Source organism: Pecten maximus, chromosome 3 (assembly GCF_902652985.1).
Source record: "Pecten maximus chromosome 3, xPecMax1.1, whole genome shotgun sequence".
In the NCBI taxonomy this organism is placed as follows: domain Eukaryota; kingdom Metazoa; phylum Mollusca; class Bivalvia; order Pectinida; family Pectinidae; genus Pecten; species Pecten maximus.
The window spans coordinates 23,534,938-23,551,208 of NC_047017.1; the positions used below are offsets into that span (position 1 = coordinate 23,534,938).

The 16,271-nt window shown below is 36.2% G+C and overlaps 1 protein-coding gene across 1 annotated transcript; it reads right to left on the minus strand.

Annotated features, from left to right (window-relative positions):
* Positions 1–1,561: 1,561 nt before the first annotated feature.
* LOC117323627 (DNA polymerase alpha subunit B-like) lies at positions 1,562–16,172 on the minus strand. Its single transcript, XM_033878950.1, has 15 exons — positions 16,042–16,172; positions 14,491–14,624; positions 13,225–13,310; positions 12,911–13,096; positions 12,327–12,514; positions 8,107–8,351; positions 7,851–7,913; positions 6,373–6,418; positions 5,929–6,047; positions 5,424–5,462; positions 5,230–5,303; positions 4,620–4,719; positions 3,630–3,745; positions 2,895–3,084; positions 1,562–2,485 (listed from the first exon to the last, which is right to left on the minus strand). The coding sequence occupies exons 1-15, from the start codon at positions 16,118–16,120 to the stop codon at positions 2,330–2,332; spliced, it is 1,821 nt and encodes a 606-aa protein (XP_033734841.1). The 5' UTR covers positions 16,121–16,172; the 3' UTR covers positions 1,562–2,329.
* Positions 16,173–16,271: the final 99 nt, after the last annotated feature.

Below are 16,271 nucleotides of genomic sequence, written 5' to 3' on the forward strand. Positions count from 1 at the left end.
CACCAAAATCTAATCGGGTGTAGAATTTCTTGCTGTGAGGACTTGATGAGAATATATATACATGTACATATACACAAGCATTTTATTTCAAGAGTGGTCAAGTGTATCATCTTGACCTTTAACCGATCAACCATGACCACCAACATCTAATTAGGTGTAAAACTAAATGCTGTGATGTTAATGTCCGAATATAAAACCAATCTGTCCAGTTCATAACTCACCAATGTTGAAATAATTTTAGATATCATGTACGAAAGCTATTTTACTTCAAAAGTAGACAAGTGTGACCTTTGACCTTTAAACTTTACCGATGACTACTAGACGTGTAGACCTTTATGGTGTGAATATGAAGTAAATCTGCAAAACATGGGTCCATGTACACAAGGTTATCGCAGGCGCCTCGGTAGCCGTTATCGTCAGTGCAGTCATGTGTGAGCTTCAGACTACTCTCCCCTAGAACGTGGGTTCGGGCCGCACTGGCGGCAGGGGATTATGTCTGCTGGGTTTGTTGTTTCTCCATCGATCGCATGTTGGTTTTCCTCCAACATTCAAAATAATATTTGTTCCCTGAATGGCGTCGTAATAAAATTTGAAAGTAGAGCTTATGTTGCTTGTTAACCATGTAAACCACGATAAATTTTTTTTTTCCTAAAGTGAGGGGTATAACAATCAAGGATAACTATAGCCTTGCTTTTAAAACAAAAGGCCCAGGGGGTATGTATCATCAATATGAATATTGAAGAAATGCATTTATAATTGCAAGATATTTCTGATACAAAGATAACAATGTACAGTATAATTTTCTTCACACAAACAGGCTTATTACAAAGTAAATCAAATTCCCAAAAATTAGGTTCAAACTTATATATTTTAACTAGCTCATTGACCATTGACTTCATTCTGGAACTGGGGCCGCAGTGGCCAAGTGGTTAAGGTGTTGCGACACTATCACTAACCCTCCACCTCCGGGCTGCGAATTCGAAACCTATGTGGAGCAGTTACCAGGTACTGACCATAGGTGGGTGGTTTTTCTCAACCTCCAAAACCGGGCATGTAAATGACAATGGCTTTAATAGGATGTTAAAAAAACCCACCAAACCAAACCAAACATTCTTGAACTTATACGTGGAACACCTAATGGCAATATATTGGAGATTGTTATAAAGTCGATGGACAAATGCTCTATGAGCCCAGAAGGCTTGCACTGTTCACATGAATTTTAGCAAATAAAACCAAAATGTTCCCCATTTTGACAATGTGTAACAAAATTGTATTATATCGGTATATTGGGTAGTCAAAGAGTAACTAGTTTGAAAATTACTAAACTTCATTTTTAATTCAAAGCAATATTACTTTGTTTCTCTTATTGTACAATTTTGAAACCCTATCAAAGTAAATGGATATTTCCAGTCAAATTTGGTGAAATTCTGACCAGCAACTCAAAATCTGAAGAAATTCTTAACAGATGACAAATGTTGCAGTATGACTTAAAACTCACTTTGGTCAATCAATGACAATAAAATCTGTCATTTCATTATTTACATATAACATAAAAACTATCTAAAATTCATGTCATTTATTGATATTATTTCAACTTTAAACATTCAATTACATAAACATTACATAACATATGTTGAACTGTAATACAACCCCTAATATCAGACTCATCATTAACATCTTATAAAATGTACATAAAATATACATTAATTGGTTAAAACATCTTTATATCAGTTGAGTCCGAACCCCTCAACCCCATAATTTGGAAACAATACAAAAGAAGAAGACCTTTCACCAAATAGTACAATACACAACACATTTCACCAAATAGTACAATACACAACACATGTCACAAGAGTGTTATTTGTTACAAAGATGGCATCTGTCTTAGTGCGGTATTCGTTTTCGAAACAATTCGTCTGTGTATATTAGACTCTTGGAGACAAATGAACACCTGTGTCTATAGGCGAGGGGTGACTAAGGAGTTTGTATTGTAACACTGGGTCTGTATCAGATACGGAGCAGTTTGTACTGCGACGCCTGGTCAGTATTAGACTCGAATGACCTGTGTTGACAGGTGAGCTCTTACTGAAGAGGAGTTTGTTGTGTAACACAGGGTCTGTTTCAGACTTGTCGGAGTTTGTACTGTGACACCTGGTCAGTATTAGACTCGGAGGACCTGTGCTGACAGGTGAGGTATTCATGACTGAAGAGGAGTTTGTTCTGTAACACTGGGTCTGTGTAAGACTCGTCGGAGTTTGTAGTGCGACACCTGGTCAGTATTTTGTTTCAGACTCGTCAGAGTTTGTACTGTGACACCAGGTCAGTAGTATTAGACTCGGAGGACCTGTGCTGACAGGTGAGGTATGACTGAGGAGTTAGTACTCTGTGACAGTTGATCTGTTTGTATTACGAGCCGGCAGTAGGTACCCCCGTTTTGTCCCTTCGAGAGTCGCCCTGGGTTTATACAACAACATCCTTGAATATCCTGAAACATAGAATAATATAATGTACACTGTAGATTCTGATAAGATCATGACACTGGTTGAAGAACTGACTCCATTTGACTTTTAACTTCCTATTTTTCAATTTCACAGAAAATCAATTTGCAAGTCAATTAGAGAAGCAATAAAATTTCTAAAAATTGGGAGGTTTTAAACCACAAATAACACAAGAAAGTTAAATTTTACATAATCTCTAGCGAGTATTGAGATGTCCTTACTATAATAAAGATGAGCTAAAATGCCAAAATTTTAAAAGTCTAGATTCCTTGCATCTTGATGATGCCAATGTCGGAATGTAACACTAAATTCTTGCTTTTGTGACATTTTTTATTCAGGCAAGACAAAATAATGAATTTGTATGGCTTAGTATTTTTCTAAGAAATGCAGACTCACTTTCACAAACTGTTTCAGATCAGATGGTACAATGAGTATGTGTGGAGTGACGGGGATCCTTCCTTTGTCTTCAAAGTATTTGTAGTCAATGTTTACTTCATCAGCTGGTGGACAGAGTGGATAGTAGTTCCTCTGGGTAAGAAGATGTTGTGTTAGTCGTCCTAGGCGATCTGTAGATCCAGGAATATTGCTGCAAAATCATCAAAAAACTTATGGCCTTTACAAATAAGTTATTGGTAAAAGTATCTTAAAATCTATTACAAGATATCCTAGAGAGAATTTGGCAGCCACAGTTGTTATGTCTATGGAAGATTGATTTTTTTCTGTTGTTGGGCTGACAGATATATATGTCAACAGTAAATCATGTGTCATGTGGTTTTCTGTTGGTCAAATATTGACAGAAGGTATCATGTATTAAATTCAAATTCACAAATATGCACCGAAAATTCATGAAACATTTAGAAAATTATCACAGAATTGTTTGGGCTTTAATAGTAACTATGCTTGCAATAAATCTCCTACACATCAAATCAAATTCACCAGCCTTTCGAACAGTATTTTAGCACCAAATGGCCCATATATTGATATTTATGGCCTTCCTATATTTTCCATTGACTTTGACAGGAGATAAAACTGACTACAGTGAACTTTGACTTCAGTTTATTCATGTGTTAGCTCATTAGATTCGTCACAATAAATCAACGTCAGGTAACTTTGACATTAATGAGGACCTACCAGGAGATTTCCTCAGCTCCAAGCTGCATAAGGATGTCTGTGGAGGTGATGCCAAATACAACATTGTCAACACACACAGTACATGGATCTGGCATGAAATGCAGGTTCTTGGATAACTGTAATGAATGTATGAACAAATGATGGGTGTTGGTATTGAAGTGAGTGGTGAACATCACATTTCAGTAGCCTGATATGTGAACATCACATTCTAGTAACCTGTTGATAAATACAATTATTGACAAAAGTGGACAAGCCAGTAGATATAGTTGTCGTTGTGCATGGAAACGAAATATAGCAAGAATTTACAATTTTGTACATCAACTTTGACACTACACTGGAAGAGGACGTCAGATAAGAATTTAAAGTGAGGCGAAAATATACAAGAGTTTTAATTTGTGGGTTTTAAGGATCAGAAGGATACAAAACAAAAACAAGCATACTTGGTATTGCTTTCTTATGACCTCTATCAGCCCCCTTAAAAAAGTAAGTGACCTTGACCCTAAAACGCTGATCCTCAGGGAATGAATCTGCTAGAGCCCCGACAAACTTTGGCATTACCTATGTACATCATACAAAACTGACAGAGAGGAAACCTATATGTTCCCTCCCCCCTTTCACTGGTAGGGCTAGTAAGTTTTCACTGCCAGGTTTCTGGCAATATACACTATTTTGTCTTTGCTGAAGGTTTCTTGTCCTCCCCCTTTCTGTTGCCATAACCTTTGAATTAAGAGTTACAAGATCTGACATTATTGCCAGTAATGCTTCTCAAAGAGGAGGAATGGCTATGTATTAACTGGAGAGCACCTAGGAGAAAGAAATACCAAGTGAAAAGGTATGACACCCTAGCCGACTGGCACCAGACTCTAATATTACCTATTACTGAAATAAACCTGTTAGTGGCTTAGTGACTCAAATTATCAATATATTGTATCTTGTATTTGTAAAATGCATGAATGATATTATCAATCTTTCCATTAAATATGTTCTTACATTTTGCTTGAGGTTCTTCGGATCAAATGGAGGCTGGGGATACACATAGTCATGGTGAACATCTCTGTAGGATGGTGCAATTATAAACTTGCAGCCACAGCTGTAATATAAATGTACATTTTAATATGTAAGTATATCACCCTGATGGATATTGCCTTTGTTGAAATTCAGTCTGATGTTAATTTAACATTTTGTTTCTTACACACTTGTGTGATGGACAGATTCAACAACTATACTTTTAACTCAGTTCTGCATTATCAAGGGACATAATTATCCTACAATTCATTTTATCACTAAGGTAATCACCATCCAGGCTATAAAGAGATGTTTTATCAATCACATATTTCCAAAATTACACTATAAAATGTCAAAATCTTAACCAGGTAAATGTACATGTTTCTAATCCATTTTGGCATGTAAAATTTACCTTTTACAATACCAGGAGCTAATAGATTAATACTGTGCTAGGGTGAGTGAACATTTGCAATATTTCATTTGAGATAATATTAATATAGGTTGTAGTCTGTAGGACAATGAAGTATGAAATTATACGTTGGTACCCCTGCAATCATAAATTTCCTTGTTGCAATGAATGATAATAAAATCTCACTTGTCTGCAATGTCACTGAGACTTTTCATTTGCATCCAGAAAAGGTCATCAAATGAGGTTGTGCAATTTCCTTTCTGAAAGTAAAATCAGAAATCAATGTTGAATTATTTTCCCTTTCAGAATTTGATCTTCAAATAAAATGAGTAAAAATACGTTTCATCTTAAAATAATGGTCCATAATAATCACAACTTACCTCAACTTGATCGTTCTTTACATCAACAAATGGACCAAGCTACAAAAGAAATTTTATGAATCAGTCAGTATAAAAACTTGATTTCGAATAAAAATTAACTAAGTTAATGAACAGTTATTGCTCCAACATTGAAGTCTTGGTCCTTTATTGGAAGAAGAAGGAAAGAGTGCGTTTTGTCAAAAGGACACCATAAAAGTTAACCCACCAAAAATTTAGTCTGGAAAGATTGTTTAACAAACGTTGGTTGATAAGCACGTAAGGTTTTTTTCCACAGCAATTTAGCATGGGCATAGTCTTACTTCGGGAAGGAAACCTACCCGCTGAGAAGAAAATTTTACACTAAAGCCACAAATTATGGGAATTAACAATTCTAATGGAGAGAGACCCTTCATTGGCCCTATATGTCCCAGAAAAAAAGCCTCAATAAGATTTGTGAAGATTTTTGTGTAAATAATTGTAGTTTAAAGTTTTAAAATTCCCAGAGAGGGATAGCAGTAGATCTCACCAATATACAGATATCTGGGCAGTCCCTGTTCAGGTATTTACAGAGGTCTGCCAGAGGTTCATATGCCAAATTATCAGAGGTTGTGAAGGGCCCAGTGGCCACAATTACACTCAGCTTTCCTGAAAACAACATTAATATAACATTATATAATTTGTGTTGATATCAGGTTCATGCTGCATTTCAATAAAAGTGACTAGATATAAATGTTAGGTTACTGGGGCAAAAGGACAACTTAATATGTTTTAGTCTTCTGACACAATTAAATTCATCAAAACGTGTTAAAACACTCTAGCAATTTCATGGGAAAAAGGAACAAATTACACAGATTCCTTAAAATGTATTTGAAGGTTACTTTGTCTAATCACCATTACAAGGCATATAAGATACATGATTTAGATTTCACATTTACATAAAACACAGCTAGTTCAGACAACTTTTACTTACCTGCTTCAGACTTTACAGCTACATCTGGTAGAGGAAGGCTAACACCCTACAAATTAAACAGATAATATCATCATGCATGTATTACAGCTTGGTCATAAAAACCATTAGAGTTAAAATGACAATTATCATTTTAAAACCACAAAAAAAATTACTTGACTCTATTGTAGATTATTGAAGAAAACCAATCGAAAACAAATCAATACATGAAAATTAACAAAAAAATTCCCCTCAAAATCCATCAGTAACGAAGTAGTTCCTATCAGCCATATTACAGCTATTATAATACTGTTAATTATCAAAATGTGTGACAAAATTTAGAACATAACTAAATTAACATTACAAAATAACTGTAGGCTCTTCAATAGAAGGATGATTGATCACATACAATGTATATACCTTTGGATCACTTTGTTCAGCTATAGGTATAGCATTTTATTGATGATAGTTGTGTATTAAAATATTGACAGCAAAACAAAGATTCTTCTTAAACAACTAACATTAGAACACTATTATCATTAAGATCAGTTGTGCACCTTTACACAGAAAATAAGTGCAAGGCTTTAAACCATTAACCCACCAATACTCCATCAAACAAGAGGCCCAATGTGCCTGTATCGCTCACCTGGCTCTAGAGCAAATTTGCAGTTGATTGAGGTCATTTATACAGATACTATGCTGATAACAACTTTATTCAAATATCAGAGTAAGCTAGGTTTATTCATGTCAATAAATTTTTTAGTCCTTCATTCCAGCATACTATTGGCCTAAGATCGGGTCTTGGCTCTTGGCTCTAAGCATGCTACAGACAGGCCCAATATCAAGTCCCTGGGCCTCTTGGTTATTGAGAAGAAGTCTTTTAAAGATTTTAACCTATTTGACCCATGTGACCTTGAATGAAGGTCAAGGTCATCTATTTGAACAAACTTGGTAGCCCTTCACCTAAGCATGCTACAGGCCCAATATCAAGTCCCTGGGCCTCTTGGTTATTGAGAAGAAGTCGTTTGAATATCATAACCTATATGACCCATGTGACCTTGAATGAAGGTCAAGGTCATTTATTTTAACAAACTTGGTAGCCCTTCACCCCAGCATGCTACAGGCCCAATATCAAGTCCCTGTGCCTCTTGGTTATTGAGAAGAAGTTGTTTGAAGATTATAGCCTATTTGACCCATGTGACCTTGAATGAAGGTCAAGGTCATTTATTTAAACAAACTTTGTAGCCCTTCACCCCAGCATACTACAGGCCCAATATGAAGTTCCTGGGCCTCTTGGTTATTGAGAAGAAGTTGTTTAAATGAAAAAGTTGATGCCGGACGGACGGACGACGGACGCCACACCATGGCATAAGCTCACTTGCCCTTCGGGCAGGTGAGCTAAAAACACCAAAATAAAAATTACTTCAGGACAAACTAAGAACCATGGATGTAAGGCAATCTGAACAGCCTATTTTGTTGACAACTAAATATTTGAATTTTACCTGATGTAATTTCTTAGCAATAAACTTCTGTCCAGTATTGTTGATACCCTCCATTGCAACAATCTGAAATCAAGAGAAGAAATGATGGATGCATCATACAAACTCAATAAATGCTCTATAGTCACTTTTAATATCAACACAATACATATTATTGCTGTAAAAGTGAAATGATGAAGGATCAGGTAGGATTTTTATATTCAATATACACCTTTAAACTAATAACACATATAGTAGTTACTTGGTCATGTCAACATACCTGCCCTGGGAAAAGTGAAAATTCCTGGAGCTCAGTCAGATCAACTGGGATACACCTGCCTGCAGATGTCTCCTGGGAGCCCTCAAGTATCACAGACTTGGCATTCAGCTTGCCAATACTATCACAGCCAATACGCCCCACAACAGTGACAGTCTCCTGGACTGGTAGAGCTACGTGGGACAGATCCTCTATCTTATAATGGTCTCGGAGCTGTTTCGCTAGGTCCTCAATCATGTCATTCAGAACTGGAAAGTTGAGCAACATATATACTTCTAATAACAAAACTGATTTTGCCCATATACAACATATAAATCATGTGGACAGTAGTTGTAAGATACTTATAACACAAATCGATGACGTCATTGACAATAAAAAAGTTGATGTTTAGTTTTGTTTACTATCTGAAATATATGATAGTTTGACAATACATACTACATATTGTGAAATGACTTAAGTAAATGTTTGTTCTACTAATTGACTATATTATATCTACTAATTGACTATATTATATCTACTAATTGACTATACAGTGGAACTTCGTTAACTCGAAGTCGACGGGACCATGAAAAAACTTCGAGTTATCCGAGTGTTCGAATTAAGCGAGTTATCGTTTTGGTGAAAAGTTTGGTCAATATTTGTCAACATTATATAATCATTATAACTTCGCTCTGTCGCTCATCAGTTTAGTGTGAAGACTGGTCAATACATGGAAATATACATGTAATGTTTCGTTATGTCACTTGTAATTTGGTGTAGTTTTGCCGATATACAGTCACGATAAAGTTTCTTTCACTTAGTCACTTCAATAACGATCTGAAGTCATGTTTGCAAAAGGTAAACGATAAAACGGAATTCGACAAAATAACAAGTTATTAATGTCTAAACAAATAACCGTTTAAGTTTAACACAGATTGCATACAAAACGTAACAGAACCATTACCCTTTTATTGGACATATATAAAATACTGTTTGATCGGCCTACTTACTTTTATTGATAACCACGCCATTTCCATAAGTATTAGCACCGGAAGTTGGGCTGCGCATGTGCGTATAAAATGTTACTGTAACTGAGTTGGCGTTTTATCCGATTTAATAGACAGCACTGACCGTTACAGTTGTACTCTGAACACCTCGGCAGTAATTACGCTATTGTTTCAGCAGTTTAAAGATTTAATAGGCGCCGGTGACTGTGTCATTTCTACACCTGTAAAAACATCAGCCGGGTAGATCTACCGGTGTGTCAGAGATTAGTTCCGCTTGAGCGAACGGGTAGATGAGTTGTTGACTATCGTGTGTACTGATATCGGCGACCGCCTTGGGAAATTACCTGATGTAAGTAAAGCAGTACTTTTTATCACCAAGACTTGTTGTTATAAGATTCAACCGACAATTTCTTTTATGAATTTATGAAACACTTATAATAGCATGTAGGTTAGTAGGCTAGTGCCGATATGTTCTGTATTACAAACGGAATTTAAATCTTAAAAAATGTCGGCGTTTGCCACCGATCGACGATACTTCGAGTTATTCGAACATTTCAAGTAGGATTTTTATTGTTGGGACCAAATTTTTACTTCGTATTATCCGAGTTTTTCGAGTTATCCGAATTCGAATTTTCCGAGTTTTTTTTACTAAGATAAAGAGAGAATTCGGCCGGGACCGGCGAGGTACTTCGAGTAAAGCGGGGTATTCGAGTTATCCGAGTTCGAGTTAACGAAGTTTCACTGTATTATAAAGTCGATTTACATGGGACAGGCTAGCCTGTTTAAATACTTCTGTAACTTGCTGTTTTTATTTTATAGATATTCTTCTATGTTGTGATGAAAATAACTAATTATTTCCCTCTATTTATGGAGGTCAAGAAGCTTTCAAATGTTAGAAATCTTGCAAATTTTGCTTTCTTGATAGATTTCCAAATAAATTTTGCGACTATGGGCCGTTTCAGGAAAACATGTATGGGACGGGGGGAAGGCACTTTGAAATTAGGAGACCCACCTATAGGAGTGATTTAAAATTTTGATGACCCTCCAACATATTCACTATTTTGTGAATGGTACCCTGGTATAGAAGCATTTTTAATGTAAAAATGGTACAAACACATCAAAAACATCCAACAACAGAATCAATTTATTTCAAACCCCACCAAACCATAGATGTGATTTTAATTTGAACCCACCCCAACACATGTAATTTATCTATGTGCCTTCCCTCCGTGCCTTATGTTTCCTGGAACAGCCCCAAGTCACTCCGAATATTGCAGTTCTTAAATGTTTTACACTCTTTTTCAAGGGAAGATCAGATCTGGATCAACAGGCAATTGCAATTTTTGAGAAGAACCTTTCTACGGAAATAAAGTTAATGGTGCGACAGACCCTACATCATACAATCACGGTGTTCAAAATAAGCCGACGACCAGCGCATTTCACCGGCTACTTTGCTCCCGGCGCCGGCTACTTTCAGATGTCTACTTACATATTAAAATGTTGTGAAACGTATTCTGACTTCGGGGGAGTTCGGGAAACAAATAAAACATAACCTTATTTATATAATATTCAATGATTACTCATCGTTCACTTGTCCATGAAGAAAACAACAAGCTTCTTCACGACACCGATCAATGTTAATCTAGGTATTGTGTGATGCTTTTTACGCGCTGCGATAAAAACGTCTGACTGACCATGAGTTACAAGCACATGCTTCCGGTTCATCATGACACGAATAAACGACTTTTTTGAAGTCTCTTCAAGGAAAAAACAAAAGGGTATGTTATTTAGATGCATTTGAACTGTTCATCGTCGCACAACGGTACAATATAACCGTATGATTAACTATGGAGTGCGATCCTCTGAAGAGAGATGATTACCAACATCTGACGTGATTGACATGTAGTTGGGTCACACTACGTAACTTACTGACACAGAATCAGCGTAATGAATTAAAATTATTAGGCACACAATAAAGAAGTAAAATCACAGCCTTTAATAATGTATTTCGTGTTTTATATATCATTTTTCTTTAATTTGCGTTTTTTAAGATGTTCAGTTTCAGTTACATGTTTTGGAACTGTGACCTTTCTATTAAAAATGACACAAGACATGACTGTACAGATATCATTAATTCTTCACAAAAACTTCTAAATAAAACAAAAACACCAGTTCGTACACTCAGAAGTTTTACAGTACATATATATATAAAAAATGTACATGCAAAAAGGTAAAAAGTGCATTTTTTTATTGCTAAATTATTTCCAAAAACTACTGTTATATAGTGGGAAAACCCATATCTGGCCTCTTTGATTTAAAATTTTCCTGGGGGAGACCCCCCATACCCCCTTTAGGAGAGGGGGCCATGCCCCCTCTCATACTATCCCCCCGCGACGCCAAAGGCGTCGCTGTTGGCTGTGTGCCTTTGGCACACATGGTGCCACCTACTATTTCTATTGTGCCAGCTACTCTAAAATCTACTGAACACCCTGACAATACGCTTACACTTTATGCAATGTGAAGAAAATAATCGTCAGACACTGTAGGATGTAATAAGAGTATGACATGCTTTATTGTTATCCGACTCACTATATAAATGGATATTAACCAAATTTGACTGTTTTCCTATAAAACATGCTACCCATGAACTGTTGCCCGGTCATATGATTTACCGTGAATGTTACCCATAAACTGTTGCCCGATAACGCGCTGCCCAATCGAACGCGCCTAATTACAAGCATACAGATGACAGTGACTACACTACTTGTCGTCGACAGGTTTAATTTGTAAACATTAGTCGACTGTATACATGACTTCTAGGTTTGAAGACAAACGATGACGAGCTTTTAAATGTCATAGAGAACAGAGACTCAGCTAATACGAGGAATATCATCAAGGGTTCTGTGAGTTATTAAATTTTGAATTTCAGACTGTTTTTTTTTTTTTTTTTTTGTAATTTATTCACCTCAATGGTCAGATAACAAAACAGTTTCCACTCGGTGTTGGTACTGACCAGGTGAACTGTTTCCCTCGGCCTTCGGCCTCTGGGAAACAGTTCACCTGGTCGTGAAAACAGTTTTGACTGTTGACTGATGAGGCATGAAACAACTGTATACTATTTTACTAGTCATGCTGCTGGTTACTCATCAAATCTGGGATTAATGAAATGTGTTTAACATATTCACTATATATTTCAACAAATGAACATATACGAAGGACAAAATAAGGTTCACCTACCATTTGCTTTTTCAGTTAACTTTTGAAACATGTATTTAAAGTGTGGTTCCATAGCATTTCTGGGATCGTAATAAGCTATATGCACATCATGACCTTGACCCTTCCAGTCAGTGTTGTCATTGACCCCAAGTGCAGCAACGCTTTCACCAGCATTCGACCTAGAGCTGAACTTCTTCGAGGGAGTTATCCTAAAAAAGAGCCATCAAAGTAATATACTTTTCTTGTGCGAGTGCCCCGAGCAGAAATTTAAATCTGGTCTGCTGTGTGATAATTTGATAATCCATTGCCCTACTGCAGAAGCCGGAGAAGCATGCTGTCAGCTGAGTGACAATCCTTTTTCAATATATTAAGTTAGATTATCAGTCATTTTTATATCCAGCAAATCAAAAGAGTTTTAGAAGATGTATGCCTATGTCTTACAATATCCTGAATCATTTTCATAAATATAATATAAAATACAACTAACCTGGTTCAAAATATGAATTATAAAACCAAGAATTGCATTTCCCCTTAAACTGTTAAAGCTTCATAATTTGAGTTTCATGAAAACTATAAAGAATATCCTAAAAAAAAGTGTTTGTTACCCCGGAGAGAAGCTGGCTGGAGAGAAGGGAACCATTGGACTACGGACACTGTTGGTGAATCGTTTCATTGGTGGGTTATCTGGAGTCAACTGTCGTTTTTGTGAAACGGCCACCTTTTTGGTGTTGGATGGTGTAGAATTTCCAGAGTAAGCATTGTAAAGTTCAACAGCCTCATTCTCATCAATACTGGATAAAATCAAGGAAACATATAGCTGTACTTCAGGTTTAGTAGTTTAAATTTGGACTGGCAACACTTTCAGCAAATAAAGCATTCATCTTAAAACTTGATCAATTTGTGTACATAGAAAGGATACCCATTCTGAACCGTGTTGACATCATACACTGTTGGGCCAGACTTTTTCTTGACTTGTGGTGTCCGGGGAGTCTTTTTGTTGAGTCTCTGTAATTGTGATTAAAATCCTTTCAAGCTTTCTAAAATTTCATGGGTTTCAAAGATAAATTACACTTTGGCAGGCTTGAATTAGACTATATGCATACATTTTAATTCCTGCCAACATCTATTCAAAGTGTGCACTGTTGAGATGGAATGCATGTATTCGTTGGAATACAGATTTCTTACATATCGTATTTGACCTAATAAGGGCGCCTGCCCTAATAAGGGTGCCCCTACCTTTTTTCAAGAAAATAAATCTTTGACGGAGTGTCAAAATGGTGTTTAAAAATATCAATTCATGTGAAATGTTTTGCTACTTTATTTGTTCAATTTTCTTCAGCAAATTAAGTAACTGGAACACAAGTTTTCGCCACATTTTGTCTATTCCTACAGATGGCATGTCAGTGCAAAGAGCACCCGAAACTAAACACACATACAAATAATAACTTACCATCTTTATTTGAAGATAAAGTAAAAGACTTCATTCTTGTGGATAAATAACTTTTTTTCAGAACAGAAAGCTAGTAAAAGACATTGTAAATCAATTATTAGGTCAAAGAAAACGATGTCCGATATGATCTGGGAAACCACCTGTGTCTATAAATAGAACACAAAAGAGTTCCATTTGAACATAAATGATGGAACACACATTCTCTGGCCTAAAGATCAGCTGGCATGGTTTACAAGTTTACAGGAATATTCAAGTGTTGTTTAAGCTTAATATATGATAATGAATAGATATCTTCATCTGGAATATTTTTATGACTGAATGTTTCCACAGCCTTTGGTATTCTGCTATAAGGTCGTATAGTCTGTTTCATAAAACTTCAGAATAAATAATCTTAATAAGGGCGCCCCCACTGTCAATTACCCGCGCCCTCATTAGGTCAAATACGGTATGTCTTTAACTTACTTTTCTCAGAATAACAAAACATCATAAATAGTACTCAAATGACAATAATGGTGCAAATAGGGATTTTGATCTGTAGGACCACTCTCAGGCAGTGCAAGTATTGATATTGTGAATGAATCAATACGTTTTGCATGTTATAGTCATGATCAATCTATTACCATACATGTTCACTGCTGATGAGTTAGTTAGTCTATTCCTAGTTTAATTTTGTGTCAGTGTTCTGTTGACACTTTAATCCGTTTCTCATTACTAGTATAATCCTACAACACAAACCTCTCTGTCAAACAGATCTAACACCTCGCAGCTGAGAGTCAGGTTTCCCTTGGTCGTCTTTGTATTGTAGAAAGCTATCCATTCTGTACTGATTTTTGATGCATCCAGTCGGTACAACACACACAACTCCTTTACTGTAATAAAACAAAACTTTACCAAATCAGCTATTTTTGTTTTTAGACCATGAAATATTAATGTTTCATTTACATGTCAGTAACAAAGTGAGATATACTTAGGTCATGAACATATATGTCAATTATCTTTCAATTAAGACATCTTGGTATTATATGTCAATTTATAATATCAGCAGACTAAATCTCTATTTCTGACTTCCTGGAATGGTTTTTATGATTACAAGGATGTGTACATGTCAGATCTTTCAACATGTTTCTGACCCTTCAAATAGTATATGAAGCAAATATTAATATCAATCAAAATTACAACAGATTACAATTGTAGCAGGCCGGGTTTTAATTGTAAATACTGTACATAGTTGTATGGTCGCCTTCTAGCTTCCGGCTAGGGGGAATTTCCCTTTAGCTCAGTCAGTAGAGCGGCGGACCAGTAAGCCGAGGGTCGTGGGTTCGATCCCGGCTGGCTGCACACTACTACTCCTTGAACTTTTACATTGGTGCCGCAGACCATTCCAAGTGAAAGCAAGAGGCTTCCTTGGAGAGAGAACCTAGGTTGGTGTGTTCCGGGGCGTCAACACGTTTGAAGGAGGGAGTAGTGTAGCAGGCCAGGTTTTAATTGTAAATACTGTACATAGTTGTATGGTCGCCTTCTAGCTTCCGGCTAGGGGGAATTTCCCTTTAGCTCAGTCGGTAGAGCGATGGACCAGTAAGCCGAGGGTCGCGGGTTTGATCCCGGCTGGCTGCACACTACTACTCCTTGAAGTTTTAGACAATATTGTTGATTTGTCTCTATTAGTACTATATAGTCTATTTGTATCTAAAAATAGTGGACTGTACTGATAGTCTGATAGTAACTATATTGTAATGAATGATGGCGAAGCAATGCATTTTAAGAGAAACATTTGCGCATTCAAGACAATCAACCTTGAGACAATAACTAGTGAAGGAACAATTTAAGTAATTTAATGCTACAGACCGATACCCGGCCGTTATTATCTCAAGGTTAATTATTGTCTTGAATGCGCAAACGTTTCTCTTAAAATCCATTGTAGGCATTAACACATATTTGCACAACTATCATGTCAGACAAAACAACCATCAGTATTATGAATCCAATGAATTGACTAAATGATACCATTAAATCAAATCAAGATAACAATGCTTGGAAGCTGCGGTAGTCACTTCGGTATCGTTATTTACTAGTCATATCGGCCATTTATAATTGCAGCACGCATACAAATAATATCGCAATCGAGAACATGCAATAACAAATAATTGTGAGTAGACTGAGTTGGTCAATAACTGTAAATAACAGCTTATTTAGACTTTTTACCGAGTGAAATCGGGATATGCCATTCTTAAATTTTAACCATTGTGAACGCGAGATAATTTGTCAGATGAATAATTAATTGCTTACATTTATCTATAACATCTTGATTTTCAAGCTCTACACCAAAAATTGAAAATTCATCCTTCAGATCTTCGTCTGATGCCATTTCTTCTTTTTCTTTTTTCTTCTCCTCCCGCCTTGTCAAAAATTTATTCTTTCCCGCGTAATATTTTGTACACATCCGGTTGGTTGTATCATTTTGCTGTTAATCATAAACACCCAAATACGTAGTAATTTTATGATGAAAAAAATCAGAT

What these genes read in the sequence shown, in the direction of transcription:
- LOC117323627 (XM_033878950.1), bottom strand. Translation starts at nt 16,120, where the DNA reads ATGGCATCAGACGAAGATCTGAAGGATGAATTTTCAATTTTTGGTGTA. An exon ending in GTCAACACGGTTCAGAATGG is followed by an intron (nt 13,097 to 13,224) that starts GTATCCTTTCTA and finishes GATTTTATCCAG; the next exon opens with TATTGATGAGAATGAGGCTG. An exon ending in TTGCTAAGAAATTACATCAG is followed by an intron (nt 6,419 to 7,850) that starts GTAAAATTCAAA and finishes TTTAATTTGTAG; the next exon opens with GGTGTTAGCCTTCCTCTACC.